The 13,413-nt window shown below is 47.0% G+C and overlaps 1 protein-coding gene across 1 annotated transcript in view; it reads left to right on the top strand.

Moving 5' to 3' along the window:
* Nucleotides 1–13,413, top strand: part of SLCO3A1 (solute carrier organic anion transporter family member 3A1) — a 148,093-nt gene that overhangs the window by 117,873 nt on the left and 16,807 nt on the right. The window contains exons 5-8 of the mRNA XM_074880359.1: nucleotides 5,852–6,016; nucleotides 7,566–7,764; nucleotides 8,676–8,814; nucleotides 13,204–13,379. Coding sequence (XP_074736460.1) covers nucleotides 5,852–6,016; nucleotides 7,566–7,764; nucleotides 8,676–8,814; nucleotides 13,204–13,379 — 679 coding nt within the window. The remainder of the gene's footprint in view (nucleotides 1–5,851; nucleotides 6,017–7,565; nucleotides 7,765–8,675; nucleotides 8,815–13,203; nucleotides 13,380–13,413) is intronic.

Below are 13,413 nucleotides of genomic sequence, written 5' to 3'. Positions count from 1 at the left end.
GCTAGCGACATGGCATGGCTGGCATGTGGGAAGATGCTCAAGACGCTACAAGATTTGCTGAAGGACAGTGACATGCAGGGCTGGGTGAGATTCCTTGCCTGTCTCTAGCCTTAGCATGCAGAAAAGATAGGACTAATATAAAAGCAACCTGCTCAAAGTATCAGAAAGTCTCTTACATCTCTATCAAGGTCTAAATAGGAGGGAGGGCCCAACTTTTGGGAAGCCACGGCATCTCTTCATGTGGGGTATTTTCATGCCAGGAAAAGAAGCATCCTTAAGAGGAGCTTCGAACTTGAAATGAAGACTGTGCCTTTGAACGGCACAAGGTGAAGAGGCAATCAAAGACAGCAGAGGCGGTGGGTGGCTGCCATGGCAGCTCTGCACAGCAGCACTGGCAGGGGTATGATGGCTCAAGGACGGTCCTGGGAGGTGCTTACCATTGCTGAACTGGTGTGTGAATGCTGCTCTGCTTTACCTGATTGGTATTTCAGTTAGGCAACACAAATCCATTTGGGAGCACAGGCAAATGAAGGATTAAGAGCAGGGAAGAGGATGGATAAATGCTGCCATTGCTCTTTGCTCTCGGCTGGCAGCCTGGCAGAGTTGTTCCAGCCCTGCGCTCTCCTTATGGCCTGTGAAAGCACCTCAGGCGTGAGCTGCAGCAGTCCTTGCTGTTCTGGGGGCACAGCTTTGCTTTCCTACCTCTGGTCTGCTTTGGGGACCTCTCTGCTATTCCGGGCCAGAGACGATGCTCAGCTATGTCAGGGCACCTGTGCCCTCTGCTCATGTCTGTCCGGCATTTGCCCTCCCACTTGGTGTTAACATGCTGCCTCTAACCCACCACCTGCTCCAGGATGTGCTTGGAAATATTTTGTTAAAATCATTTCTTTTCATATGGAAATGTCACTTCTACTGAATTGAGTGGTCAGTTTTGATGAAATTTGGTTTCAAAATGCTTCCTTGGCTTTATCTTTAACACCCCTGAAACATTCTGCTCTAAATGCATTTTGTTTTGCAATGATTTAAACCAGAAATTCATTACATTCTGCCTGTCTGTCTAGCGAGAAAGATTAAAAACCTAAAAGGATTGAAATTGATATGGAATCCTTCAGGTTTGGAGAGAGAAGCTCATTCACAAGGAATTAAAAGAAAACTCACTGTGGAATTAAATGAATTTCAAAACTGCACATTCCCTAGATTTGGAAACATTTTGGTTTCTGTCCAGCTTCATTTCCAAGAGCGTAGGAGAGCTGGGATGTACAGCTGACAGCTGTCTTGTCTTCTGTTCGGTTCCTTCCTGCTCTGTGTACCAATCTGCTGAATACCTAGAGAGGGAGCTGCTCTGAATCCTGGATTTCTCTCCCCAAAAGTGCTCTCTGGGAGCAGACACACAACACTAGGCCAGAAGCTCCCGGCTATGAAGAGGGGTCCTGGGCCATGGAGAGCCTGTAGTCCTCGGTAGGAGTTCATAGGATTGAGCTGGATTGATGGCTAGTTTTAAATTCATGGCTCTGCAATCCATAGTGACAAGCTTTTGGAGAGGGCTCCATCTGTACCTCCACTCATGGCCATAGCGGTGAGTCTTTGACCCTGATCCAGATGGGTACCACAACCTTAATGCCTTTTTGGATTTGGGTCTTGGCTCTCTACCAACATCTAAAAGGCTTGCTGAGAAATCCTAATCGTAGATAAGGGGGAGGTGGCTGATCATAAAATGCCCCACATCAGGTCCCGTCAGTCTTCCAAGTTTCCTTTGGCTTGGATTTCATGAGGGTGCGGGCTTTGTTGGCAGGTTCTTCTTGACTGTTTCAAAGCCAGCATTCTTGTTATCAGAAGCTTTGATTAATTCAGAAAGGCCTTCAGCCTGCATGCTTCAGGGCAGAAGCTGAGCAGCAGCTGAGGTCAGGCAGAGTATGTCTGTGTCTGAAAAGATTCTGTGCCTTTCCGTGATCTCCATGATGCGGGTGAGGGAGGCTTACGTACCCCTCTGAAATCGAGCAAAGGAGGTTGCTGGGAGCAAGATGATAAACTAGAAGGCCTGCTTTCCTTCCATAAGAACGTTGCTATTGCTTCAAGCTTGTATCTGTCAAGAAGCCTCTTTGACATGGTATCATCCTTTTCCTTCATATCCTTTGTGATACTAATTTTGCCAAGACCACATGGACTTCAGCATATTAAACTCATATGACATATCTTCAGCGCCTCTAGTCTTACTCCATCTTCTCTTTTGTAGGAGCTGCCTCTTTCCAGAAGGTATTCTTTTCTTGCTGCCTGCACTGTTTTCTTCATCCGTTATTCCTCAAGCCAGGTGGAGATTGTGCCTTTTGTTTTCTGTTCAGATCTGAGGCTTGCTGCCTACGTTGCTATTAGAAAGTAGCGTTTGGCTCAACACTACATTTCGCCTTTCCCTCACTGCACTGTCCTAGGTGGACTGGGCTTTAAACCTCCCTCTAATTTATTACTTTGATTTCTGTGTTCCTCATCTTTACTGCAAATTGAAAACATGTCTCTGTAGGGTGCTCCAACTGGAAAAAGGGGCCTTGGTGATTGTAATGTTCCAAACAATTCATTTCAAGCACCAACGTGATGATTATAGTTTGTCGTTTCTGGAGAGTAGTTAAACCTCATGTAATGAGGTTGCCAATTATCCCCGGTACTCCCTGATGTTTAGTGACAAATCAAAGCTACTTGGTGTGTGTGTGTTTGCTTGACAAGCCCATGGCCTGTCACCCACAGCTGGCCCCACAGCAGGAGATAGGGAGGATGCTTGATGCCTTGGCATGGGTGTTGCTAGGAGTGTTAAAAGGTGGGAAGTCAAGGGATTGGCAAAGCTGTTGGAGAGATTTGGGACATCCTCCTGGGTCACTTCCAACCTATGGATGATCGTATGACCAAGGCTGCACGTGGATAGTCTGAAGCGTTGGGCTTTAAGTACTACAGCAGTGAAAAGAGGTTGAGGTTTCTTGTTCTTCTCAGTGTACCTTGCAATGGCAATGAGAATTGCTTTTCTGATGTTGTTTCTGTAGTGTATTGGGTGCACTGGGATAAGGACATTAAATGAGCTGGTCCTTCTGAGTGTAGGAGGGTGAGTCTTTCTGTGCTGTGTCTGATACAGCTCGTGGGTTCACAAGTAGATTTTTGAAACTCCTTTGAATCCAAAAGACCTTTCCCTTTTCTCATTTGGTGAATGGGCTTCCACATCAGATTTATAGCTCCAAAGTGCTGCTACAAAGTGTGCAGCTAACCTTTGGGCCAACAAGGATGCAGGGTAACGTTTATCATGACTTTTGCTGGGATTGGCTCCAGTGAAGAAGCACCATGCTTAGCTGTTGTGTTCCCCAGGGCTTTACTGGCCCGTATCAGACATTTTCCATTCCTTCATACCCAGCACCATATGCCAGGCAGCTGAAAGCACGTCACTCTAATCTATTGAGAGATTTTTAAACTTCACTGCTGACTTCTAATCTTGTTCCCAGAGGTATTTCACCCCAAGAACTGAGACAGATAAGGCAGCAGCAGGTGTCAAATGATTCATCTTAACGGGTGGCAGTAGCAAGATGAAAGGATATTCATTTCTATGGGGAGCCTCCTGTCATTTCCCTTAGAAAATGAAAGGGAACGAGCTGGCCCTGGCTGAGGAGATGGTGGAGGCTGCCAGGCATTGCCTCCCTTGCCTCTGCACTCTTTGCACTGGGTACCCTCCAGCTGGTACAGAGCCCTGTTGCAGTAGATGGTGGTCAAACATGCAGTGAAGGACAGGACCTGTCCCAGAAAGCTCACAGCTGGACGCACAGGGAGAAGAAGCAATGATGAAGTGGTGGGACTTGTAGCCCAACACTGCCAGGCAAGGCAGTCACAAGGGCCTCTTCTCTTGTGTGAGATGGTATAATAACTCTGCAACATTTTTACTGTCCATCCCCAAGTACGAAGGATGGATTTTGACCTTGGTAATGCATGATGGTTGGGTAACAGCTTTGCCAACTTCAGAAATAAATGTCCATGATCTTAACTCCCTCCTGCAAAAGACAGGCTGTCATTGTTAGTATTTTGTGGATAAAGTTAAAGGTAGACCTTTGTGTCTTTGCATTGGAATTGGCACAAAGCTACATCTCGAGGAATCCATTAATCTCGAACAAACTGAACTCCAGAGACACAACAGGCATTAATACCTTAAATATGGCTTTTCAAGCTCAGTGCTGCCAAGTCCACCTTTGCATTTTCCCTCCTTTCCTTGGCAAGAAGAGGAAATTCTGTAGGTGGCCACCAAAGAACTGAAAGAGGCAGCAGGTGGCTTCTGAGATCTATCCACGTCTGAATCCCCCACCCCCGTTCCTCCCTCCCAGTATTTTTTTCTCTTTTTTTTTTTCCACCGTTCTACTAAAATATACTATGCCTCCTGCACCTTCATTATGTTCAGCAAATCCTCAGGAAGCAAGAATTTTATACAGCGTGAAAAAACATTTGTGATCTAAAGAGACCAGAAACTGTGGAGTGGCCCCTTCCAAAAATGTTAGTTCAAACCTAATTATAACCCTTTCTCCCCTCCACTCCAAGAAAGAACCAAGGGGACCCAAGCAGAACCTTGTCAGAGAGCTGTGCGTTCACTTGCTGAGGCCAGTGCAATTAGATTTTGCACCAAAAAAAGCCCTAAGGGTAAACAGAAGCCAACACCAGAGAAATCTGTCATCTGCCAGACCCTGATACACCATAGGGGATGTGGGGGATGATTTTCAAAATGCAAATAGGGGTCCACTGAGGCTTCACTGCACTTCAGCAAGGTAATTTTCAAACTTAATGATTTTCACATTTAATTCAGGGAGAAATTAGTCATCAGATATTGAGACAAAGCAAGGCTCTCTTCTGTACTGGGATGTTCTCTTCTTCAAGCTGTGTTATCTTGGCAATAATTAAAATGTTCGCTGAAGTAGAAAATGTGCTACCTGATTCATTAGCCAGATTTCCCTTTGTAAGGTAACTCGTGTTTGCTTATCGGAAATAGAGATGGGCTTGGAGAAGAGGACTCTGGACGCTAATGATTCAGGAGGGAGGAGCCAGGGGATCATGAATCTAAAGCAAGTGTGTGTGCATCTTACACAGTGGATAGCTCAGCCTGTCCTCTTCCACCTTTGCAGCCACCAAGGCTGGTAGGGTCTGCATGGAAGGCGTTGCTTGGCTGGCGAAGCTCTGGGTTATGGGAACACACGGGCTAACAGGCCTGTCCCAGCCATGAGGTCCCTTATGCACATGGATGACCACAGCCCCAGGCTGAGCAGGAGAATTTCAGCTTGCACACACATGTGCTGCAAGGTGTCCCTCAGCAAGTGAGCCAGTGTTACATGGGAATAAGGAAATGAAGCAAATCTGGATGGCAGGAAAAGGAAAGGCCAAGTGTGAGCTGGGTTAGCTTGTGTCTGAAACCTTGCAAGAATCTGTGTGGTACTGAATACAGTACTCATGGCACCCATCGGCTGGCTCAGTGTTGTTCATGGGGAGCATGTAAGGAAAGGTGAAGGAGAAAGGGAATACTAGGCTTGGTTGACTTCCCCGTAGGGGAAACAAAAGTGATGGTGGAAAACACTCATCCTGCAAAATTTCAAAATCATCTGTAAGATGCAAACATAACAACAGGTGACTTCTTTTTGCACCCTCCTGGTATTTGAATCTTTAGATGGCACTGTTCTGGTGTTTCACTTTTTTCTGGTGTTGCCACATTTCAACCGGCTTGTCTGTGCAGAACAGAAGATTACTTCTGATTTGAAGTGAGTTTGTCCTGCAGGAGAGCAGTAAGGCACCTCCAGCACCTCAAGTAGAGCCTATGCAAAAACACTTCTCCCTTTTTTCTCTCTTCTAGTGATCCCCAAAGTAACTAAGCACTTGCTCTCCAATCCCGTCTTCACCTGTATCATCCTGGCAGCCTGCATGGAGATCGCAGTGGTGGCTGGCTTCGCTGCCTTCCTGGGAAAGTACCTGGAGCAGCAGTTCAACCTCACCACCTCATCTGCCAACCAGCTCCTGGGTGAGTAACCACAGTGGCCTCCAAATATCCAGCATCCAAAGGCATTTAAAAGTGTTCAGCATGGCTGGTAACCTCAACTAGTCTCACAGGTTAGGCTGCCCAAAAAGCAACTTGCACGACATCTAGGAATGTGTCTGTGAGTGTGAGGGCTGGGCTCCAGCTGTGCCTTGGCTGCAGAGCCCAGAGCAGACCTCTGTCATCCTCCCTTCTCCACTGCACCCCACTGCAATCACTTCCCCTATAGCCAAGCCTGTTGTGTGAGTAGTAGTATGATACAGCCAGGGTATGAAAGTCAGTGATGGCCCTGAAGTAGAGCAGAAATCCCAACCAAACTGAGCTGTTTGGTTGCCCTAGACTGCAGCTGCTCGCTGAGCAACAGGGCTGCCCATTGAACTGCTTGTCTCATGGTTCAGGTACCCCAGAGCTCTCCAGCCCATCTCCATTTGGGTTAGGAAGCCCAGTTTCTCCTTCTAGTCCTTCCTTTCCCCTTGGACTGCCATCAGCAGTTCAAATACCCGAGCTAGTGCAGCCCGGTTGTCTTTCAAAGGCCTCTTCTCTCTGACCATGCTACGCTGCTGAGGTTTCACATATATATGTGTTTCTCAATGTTCATTCGTTCCCTGTCAGGACACTGATGCACAGACAGGATCTTCATTTATTTTCTCCTCCTGCTCATTCCCAAACAGGCCCAGTAATTTGTTTATGACAGCCGTTCTCTTGGCAGCACCCAATTAAGATATCTGTCAGCCTGTGATTGCAGCTGGATGGTCAGCAAAGAGGGAATCACCCGTGAGCCAGAGCACGTCCTGCTTCTGACCTAGCAGTAGGAAAGGAGACTAATACGTCCATGGTCCTCACAACAACTTGTTTAATTTAAACAAAGTTGCTACCAGATTTACCACGTGGCTTTTATGGGAGTCCAGGAATGCCAGGATTTGGATGTGCTTCTAAGCTTAGCCCAGCTTAGGTAAGGTCTGGAAGATAACTGGCAGCAAAGGGATAAAAGTGAACCAGACAAGCTTAGTGTGATAATGCCTTTCTGTGCCTGGACAGTGAGTCACTCTCGGCAGTGATTTTGCATCTCGCAGTTTAAGAAGATTCTTTAAGGGAGACTTTATATTTTCAAATGCAACTATTGCCTAATCTCTGAAGATCAGACTGCTGTGAAGTATACCAAGCAGGACTCATCCAAAACCTCTAGACACCTCGGAAAATTCTTGATTTTATTTGTCTGCCAACTGTTGCAGGAAGCATCAGAGATGCTGCTGCTTCGGTTAGGGTGGGCCAATCTCAGCAATTTTGACATCTCCCTCCAATATGGATGAGAACTGGAGGAAGATCTCAATTCCTCTGTGAAAGATAACATAACCATTTGCATCTGTTCTTCTCTTTTCGGGCAACCTCAGCTTGGTGGTACTCCAGCAGTTGGTCATTACAAGGTTTCCCCATGCTAGCACACAGATCTCTCTGATGAAAAGTAAAAAGCTGAAATAGTATGGTTCACTGAGCCTCGCTCGTGCTTCTTGCTAACGGATTTTTCCTCCTGCAGGGATGACAGCAATCCCATGTGCATGTCTGGGCATATTCCTGGGTGGCCTCTTGGTGAAGAAGCTCAGCCTGTCTGCTCTGGGAGCCATCAGGATGGCCATGCTGGTGAACTTGGTGTCCACAGCTTGCTATGTATCTTTCCTGTTCCTGGGATGTGACACAGGACCTGTGGCAGGGGTTACTGTTCCCTATGGAAACAAGTGAGTCCCCAGAGAGTTTCAGGGTCTCTCGCAGCCTTATGAACATAAATGCCAAGTTCTTGTCCTCGACAGGTAGCCTTCAGGCAGCGCTGGCCCTTAGACAGCCATATGGAGCAAGCATATAGAAGGCAATGTCGTATAGGGCCCTTAGTTTGGGATGTTTTCATGCTGCTCATCACTGTGAATGTTGAGTACCTGCAGCTGACAATGGAGTTTTACTAAAATCGGTCAAACTGAATCGAAAGATGCCAGCCCTGAATCTGCACCCATGGCCACCTATACAGCATTGGGTCCACTGTGCTGTCTCGTTTCTTCTGGCAGCAAGGGACATGCCCTGCTTTGTACATTATCTAAGTGCCTGGGGGGAATTTGTAGAACCAGGTTTTAGATGCCTGGAAATTCAGATATAGCGAGGAGAGAGTATGAGTGGCTCCAGGCCCATTTTAATGGGAAAAATGAGGTACACAGTGCCCTGTAGCATTCACAGGACTTGGAGAGAGTTATTCTCTATTTTCTTTTCTGGTGCTCCTCAGTATGCAGTGGCAACTCTTGAGAAAACAACAACTCCAGACTCTCAGCTCCTCACAGTTACTTTTCCAGTAAAATACAGAGCATTTGCTGCAGCATCTCTTCAGGTTTCCTTGGGGCTTCTCATTGGGTAAACCAGGCAGTCCAAGTCTCACATTAGATCCCCTGTTGCAGAGGGATAGTGGCCATTGCATTTCTGTCCCCAGGGAGAGACTGTAGCCAGTATTCCTTAAAACTGGGACCCAGATAGCCTGCCCACTGCTTTTTGTGATTTGTTTACCTTAACTACCCCCCTTCAAAGCCATCTTTGTGTGGCAATGATTGGAAAAGCTGGCTGATATCATCACACTGCCCATTAATTTTTCTTTCTGTTTCTCTTACAGCTCAACTCCAACCTCATCTCTGGACCCATATTCCCCCTGCAATAACAACTGTGAATGCCAAACTGATTCCTTCACTCCAGTCTGTGGGGCAGATGGGGTCACATACTTATCTGCCTGCTTTGCTGGCTGCAGCAGCACGGTGAGTGGGCTTTCCTTGGGACCTCTCGCCTGTAGGAACGATTCTGTGAGCGCGAGTGAGTGAGGTTAGTGCGTATCTGGTAGAGTAGCTCATTTACAGCCAGCAGTGGTTACACCCCCAAAGGCTAACCTCATACCTCAGATGGGCCTGAGCTGCTCTTGTTTTTCACTGTTGCATAAATGCCCGCTGACTCTGGCAGCAGTCTGCCAGGGTCACCCACAGAGTGGGATGGGATTTCCCATCCTCCTCCTCCTCCTCCTCCTCCTCTGGTCTTTCTCCTCGCCATGGAAGCAAGGAACACAAGGGGAGATCTGCACAGTTGTCCACTGGCAGAACACAGATCCCCCATGAGAGCTCGCTAACCTGGGCTGTGGGACCAGCTTCTCTTTTCTTCTGCAGCTCCTCATCTCCCCACTTCTCCACCTGCCTGTGTTTGCCTTGCACAATCCTGTTATTCTTTTTGCTCTTGCTCTTTTCCATAATCTGGTTCCTAGACACATATGATGAGATCCTGGTTTTATTCACCCTTGTTTAAGCATTTCTTGCACTCCTCTTGCTTCTCTCTCTTTCCCTGCTTTGCTCTAAGGCAGCGGTAAGAGCAGTTGTCAAGGGAGCAGACACTCCATCTAAAGACATTCTGCATTTTTCAGTTCTCCATATCTAAGAGTTTATTTCCTTTAGAGAACCCTTAAACACTAAATCATCTCTGTGTAAAGAAGATGTGGGGAATTTTTAACAATATCTTAAAAGCCTGCTTTTCCATTTTTTGCTGCTGAAATGCTAATGTCTTCTGGGTTACGCTGAAAATGAGTACCTGTTGCTCCCGTGGGTGGGAACTGGTGGGGTTCCTGCGGTCCTTGCTCCCTGCCCGGGACCGTGCCAGGCATGATGACTGCTGCCACACTGCCTGTGTGGAGCCCGTGGGAGGTCAGCCTCATCACAGTGACCATTCGTGGCTACAGGGACATCAGTGCTCACCATGTGCAATTATCCCTTCACGGCTTCATCCTTCCGTCTTGAGGAGATATCAAACCTCCCTCCCTGCCCTAAAGAGACAAACCGCTTGTGAGCGCTGGTGAGCAGAGGTGCAAGCTCACTGTGCAGCCTCACAGCCCAGATGACCTGCGAGCTCATCCTGCTTAAACCTCTTTTCTCCTCAATTCCCACTCCAGCCTTAGAGATGTAGGCGTTCCTTTGAAATACCACAGTTTCAAGGTGCTTTCACCAACCCCACAAGGGACTCCACAAGTGTGTGGCACATGTGAAGGGGTTATCTCCTGCCCTCTTCTTCTTCCTCCTCCCAGCAAGAAACAAGTCAACAGCTGGGGCGGCAACACAATCATTTTAACAAGAAGCCAGCTTGTACAGGGCACACAGAATAGTGTCTCACCAGTTCACCAAGTCTTTAGCAAGAGTACAGCTGGTGTGGTTGTGGCTGGAGCGCGGGAGCGACCTCCTCGCTGTGTGGTTTGGGGCAAAGTTCTAGCTCCTCTAGAAGGAGCACAGTAATGAAAATTCAGCTCTGACCCTTCAGTCTGCAGCTGCCTGACCTTGTGCTCTGCAAGAGCAAACCTCTGAGCAAAAGCCTCGCTCTCCCTCACCCTCTCTCTTACTCATTCTTTCTTATTTTGCCTTTTTGTCATCATCTTGGGGTTCTTTTCATCGCTTTGTTTTGTGGGTTTTTTTGCAGTAACGTTTCAAACATAGATTAGTGAAGCAGTAGCATCCTCTGGAAAGGGTGTTTTCAAGAGTTATGGACCAGTTTGGCCATGCAATGGCCCTGAGGCAAAGCCAAATTGCCAAACCAGGTTTTAAACCCATAATCCAGGTAATGACCTGTCTAGAGGGTCTTGTGAATGTTATATGCTTGTGATGAGCCAAGGGTTGCTTTTTACTGGGACATAAAATTCTCTGAATGCTTTATTTAACTTTACTGCATTGGATGTTTCTGACTGCCTCTCTCCACTTTTCCTCTGTGAACAATTTCTAAAAGCAATGTGTAGCTCAGTTTTTTATTTTTCATTTTTCTCTCTTACTGAGCTGGTTGCAGAGGTGTGCCTGTCCAAAAAGCTGTAGGAGTATCGGTGCTGATGGGCAGAGCTCGGGCACCCTCAGGATTTTCTCTTTCAAGCCATTCCTGGGAATGACCCTTTTATACAAAGCCTCTGACCATGTATCTTGTTCATTTGATGCCATTACTTCTCTCACCCTTTTGGCTGGAGATACACAAATTCCAGCCTGGCATTACCATGCTGGCATCTCCTGGCTTTGCACTGAAGTACCAGCCTGTCTCTTCCCTGTCAGAGCCAGGGTTTAAAAAGAATGAGTAATTAAAAACATGGGTAATTTGCCTAGATAATTACCCCAAACTCAGGATGCTGTTAAAGGTGCAAACTCTGCATCTGTGAAGCTTCACACGCACACAGAAAATCTGGGTGTGCAAGCTGCTGGGCAGTGGAAGGCTGTGACAATGTGTGGTTGAATGCAGTGGGGTTGCAGACAGGGGAATGTATAGCAATTTGGCACAGGTAGCAAAAAGTTGCCTCTCCACAGGACAAAAGTAAAACTCCATCTTTGATGTTTCCTTGTTTGATGTCTCTGAGTTGTATAGTGTGTCAGTAATAAAAGATCAAAGATCTCCCAGGTAGGGATGAGGTGCAGTGCTAAGCAAGCAGATGTAGTTGGTACAAACTACTCACACTGCTTTGGACTAGCACCTTTGGGCAAAATGGTCAAAAAAGTGGATTGAGGGGCAAATTTTCAGGCAATGAAGGTGGGGACCTGCCTTGTGTTTTGTAAAAAAGCACACCAGTGGGAATAGACTCTGCCCCACCATTGCCAGAAACAGGTACTTTCTCTCCATTGATGAGAGCCCATGAGAAATAAGCAGCCAGTTCTGTGTGTTTGCCATGATGGGAGTTTTGTCCCAGGATATTTCAGTGCAGATATGTACCTTCCTGGATTTAGATGGGTTTTAATCCACAGGATTGTGGCCAGCCTGGTTGCTAGCAATGCGCTGCAGTAAGAGCGAGGAATTACAAACTCCTGTTGTCTCTGTGCAAGCACCACTGCAGTGGTGCTAATTGTCACCATCTCGGAGCCTTCAGGTGGCAGCTTCTAACTCACAGCACAGGAAATTTGTTATGTTAATTATTGCTTGCCAGCCGGAAAGGCACCTGCATGTGTTGTTCCAGCTCTCCTTGAGTTCTGCACTGCAGTCTCTCTTGCCCTCTGTGCACTTACTTGGAAGAAAATCATTTGAATCCTATGCAGAAGAAAGAGATTGGTGTCAGAAATGCTGGAGTAGTATCCCCACAGATCCTTATCTTTGGAGGCAGTGAACCAGAAAGTGTGCTTTTGTATGGTCCTAAGGGGACCCCAGCAGAAAAGCAAAGGAATTTCTGCTTGAACGTGATAGAGGGGAAGGGGAGGAGATTTAGCTGTTTATCAATATGTTTTATTTTATGGCATTACTCCTCTTACAAACATGTGACCTGCAAACCCAGCAGGCTGATGAAGAGAAGCCATGAATCATTTATGATTGTTTCATTCTGTATTCGTTAAGGGATTTCTTGGTAGTATTGTGTGCCTTAATTGCACTGGCATCCCCCACTCAGAAATTCAGGAGGGTGAGTTGGAAAATAAGAAAAAAAAAAAAAAATCCCTAAATCTGTAACTGGCAAACAAAGCTTTTTTTTTCACATCCTGCACTTGCTGGAGAGATCAAAGAAAAATGGAGTCATTTCGCCCTTGTTCTGATCACGTATTGATAAAGTTTATCTCTCCTGACTTCAGCTTTTAGCTCAACACAAATCCCTCTGAACCAGATGTCATTTACTAGCCCTGTAGTGTACTTGAGTCCAGCAGTGTCTGTGCCACCAAGCTGTGATAGTTCAGCTCTTGAGCTCTTGGTGAGCCGCAGCACCCATCTTGGGTGGCTCCTTCCCAGGATTCAGGGTGCTGCAGATTTACCTGCTTTTAATGTACTTCAGTTTAATTGCAACGGCCAAGAGGACAAAGGTAAATAAGGAAGTAATTAGGACCATAATTTGGGGATCTCCCTTGTTTCAGGGACACAGATTGGTTTTTTATTTTCCTCCAAAGAGTTATAACTTGGTAATAATTTTGTCATAGTGACATTTATGGGAGAGACTTGAAAGGTGCAGAAGAAAAGAAACAAGCCAAGGGACAGCTTTCCCTTGCTGGTAGCATGCATCAGAGTTGATGTGCTTCTGAAATCCTTTCTGAACCCCCCTCAAATAAGCACTTAGGAGTTACTTAGTTGGCCATTGGGGGATTCAGAGTTGCTGTTGGCAAGCCCTCATTACAGAGGGCGGGTGGCGGGGACCACGGCTCTTGCTTCCCCTGAACCCCTGTGCTCCTCCGCAGAACCTCAGTGGCTGTTCGTGCCTCACCTCGGTCCCTGCCGAAAATGCCACCGTTGTTCCTGGCAAATGCCCCAGCCCCGGCTGTGAAGAGGCCTTCTTGACATTCCTCTGCGTGATGTGCGTTTGCAGCATGATTGGGGCCATGGCGCAGACGCCGTCAGTCATCATCCTCATCAGGTAGGACCGCTGCGGGCAGGATGCGATCAGCTCG

Source organism: Strix uralensis, chromosome 11, assembly GCF_047716275.1.
Source record: "Strix uralensis isolate ZFMK-TIS-50842 chromosome 11, bStrUra1, whole genome shotgun sequence".
Classification (NCBI taxonomy): domain Eukaryota; kingdom Metazoa; phylum Chordata; class Aves; order Strigiformes; family Strigidae; genus Strix; species Strix uralensis.
This window is presented reverse-complemented; position numbering and strand designations above follow the sequence as displayed.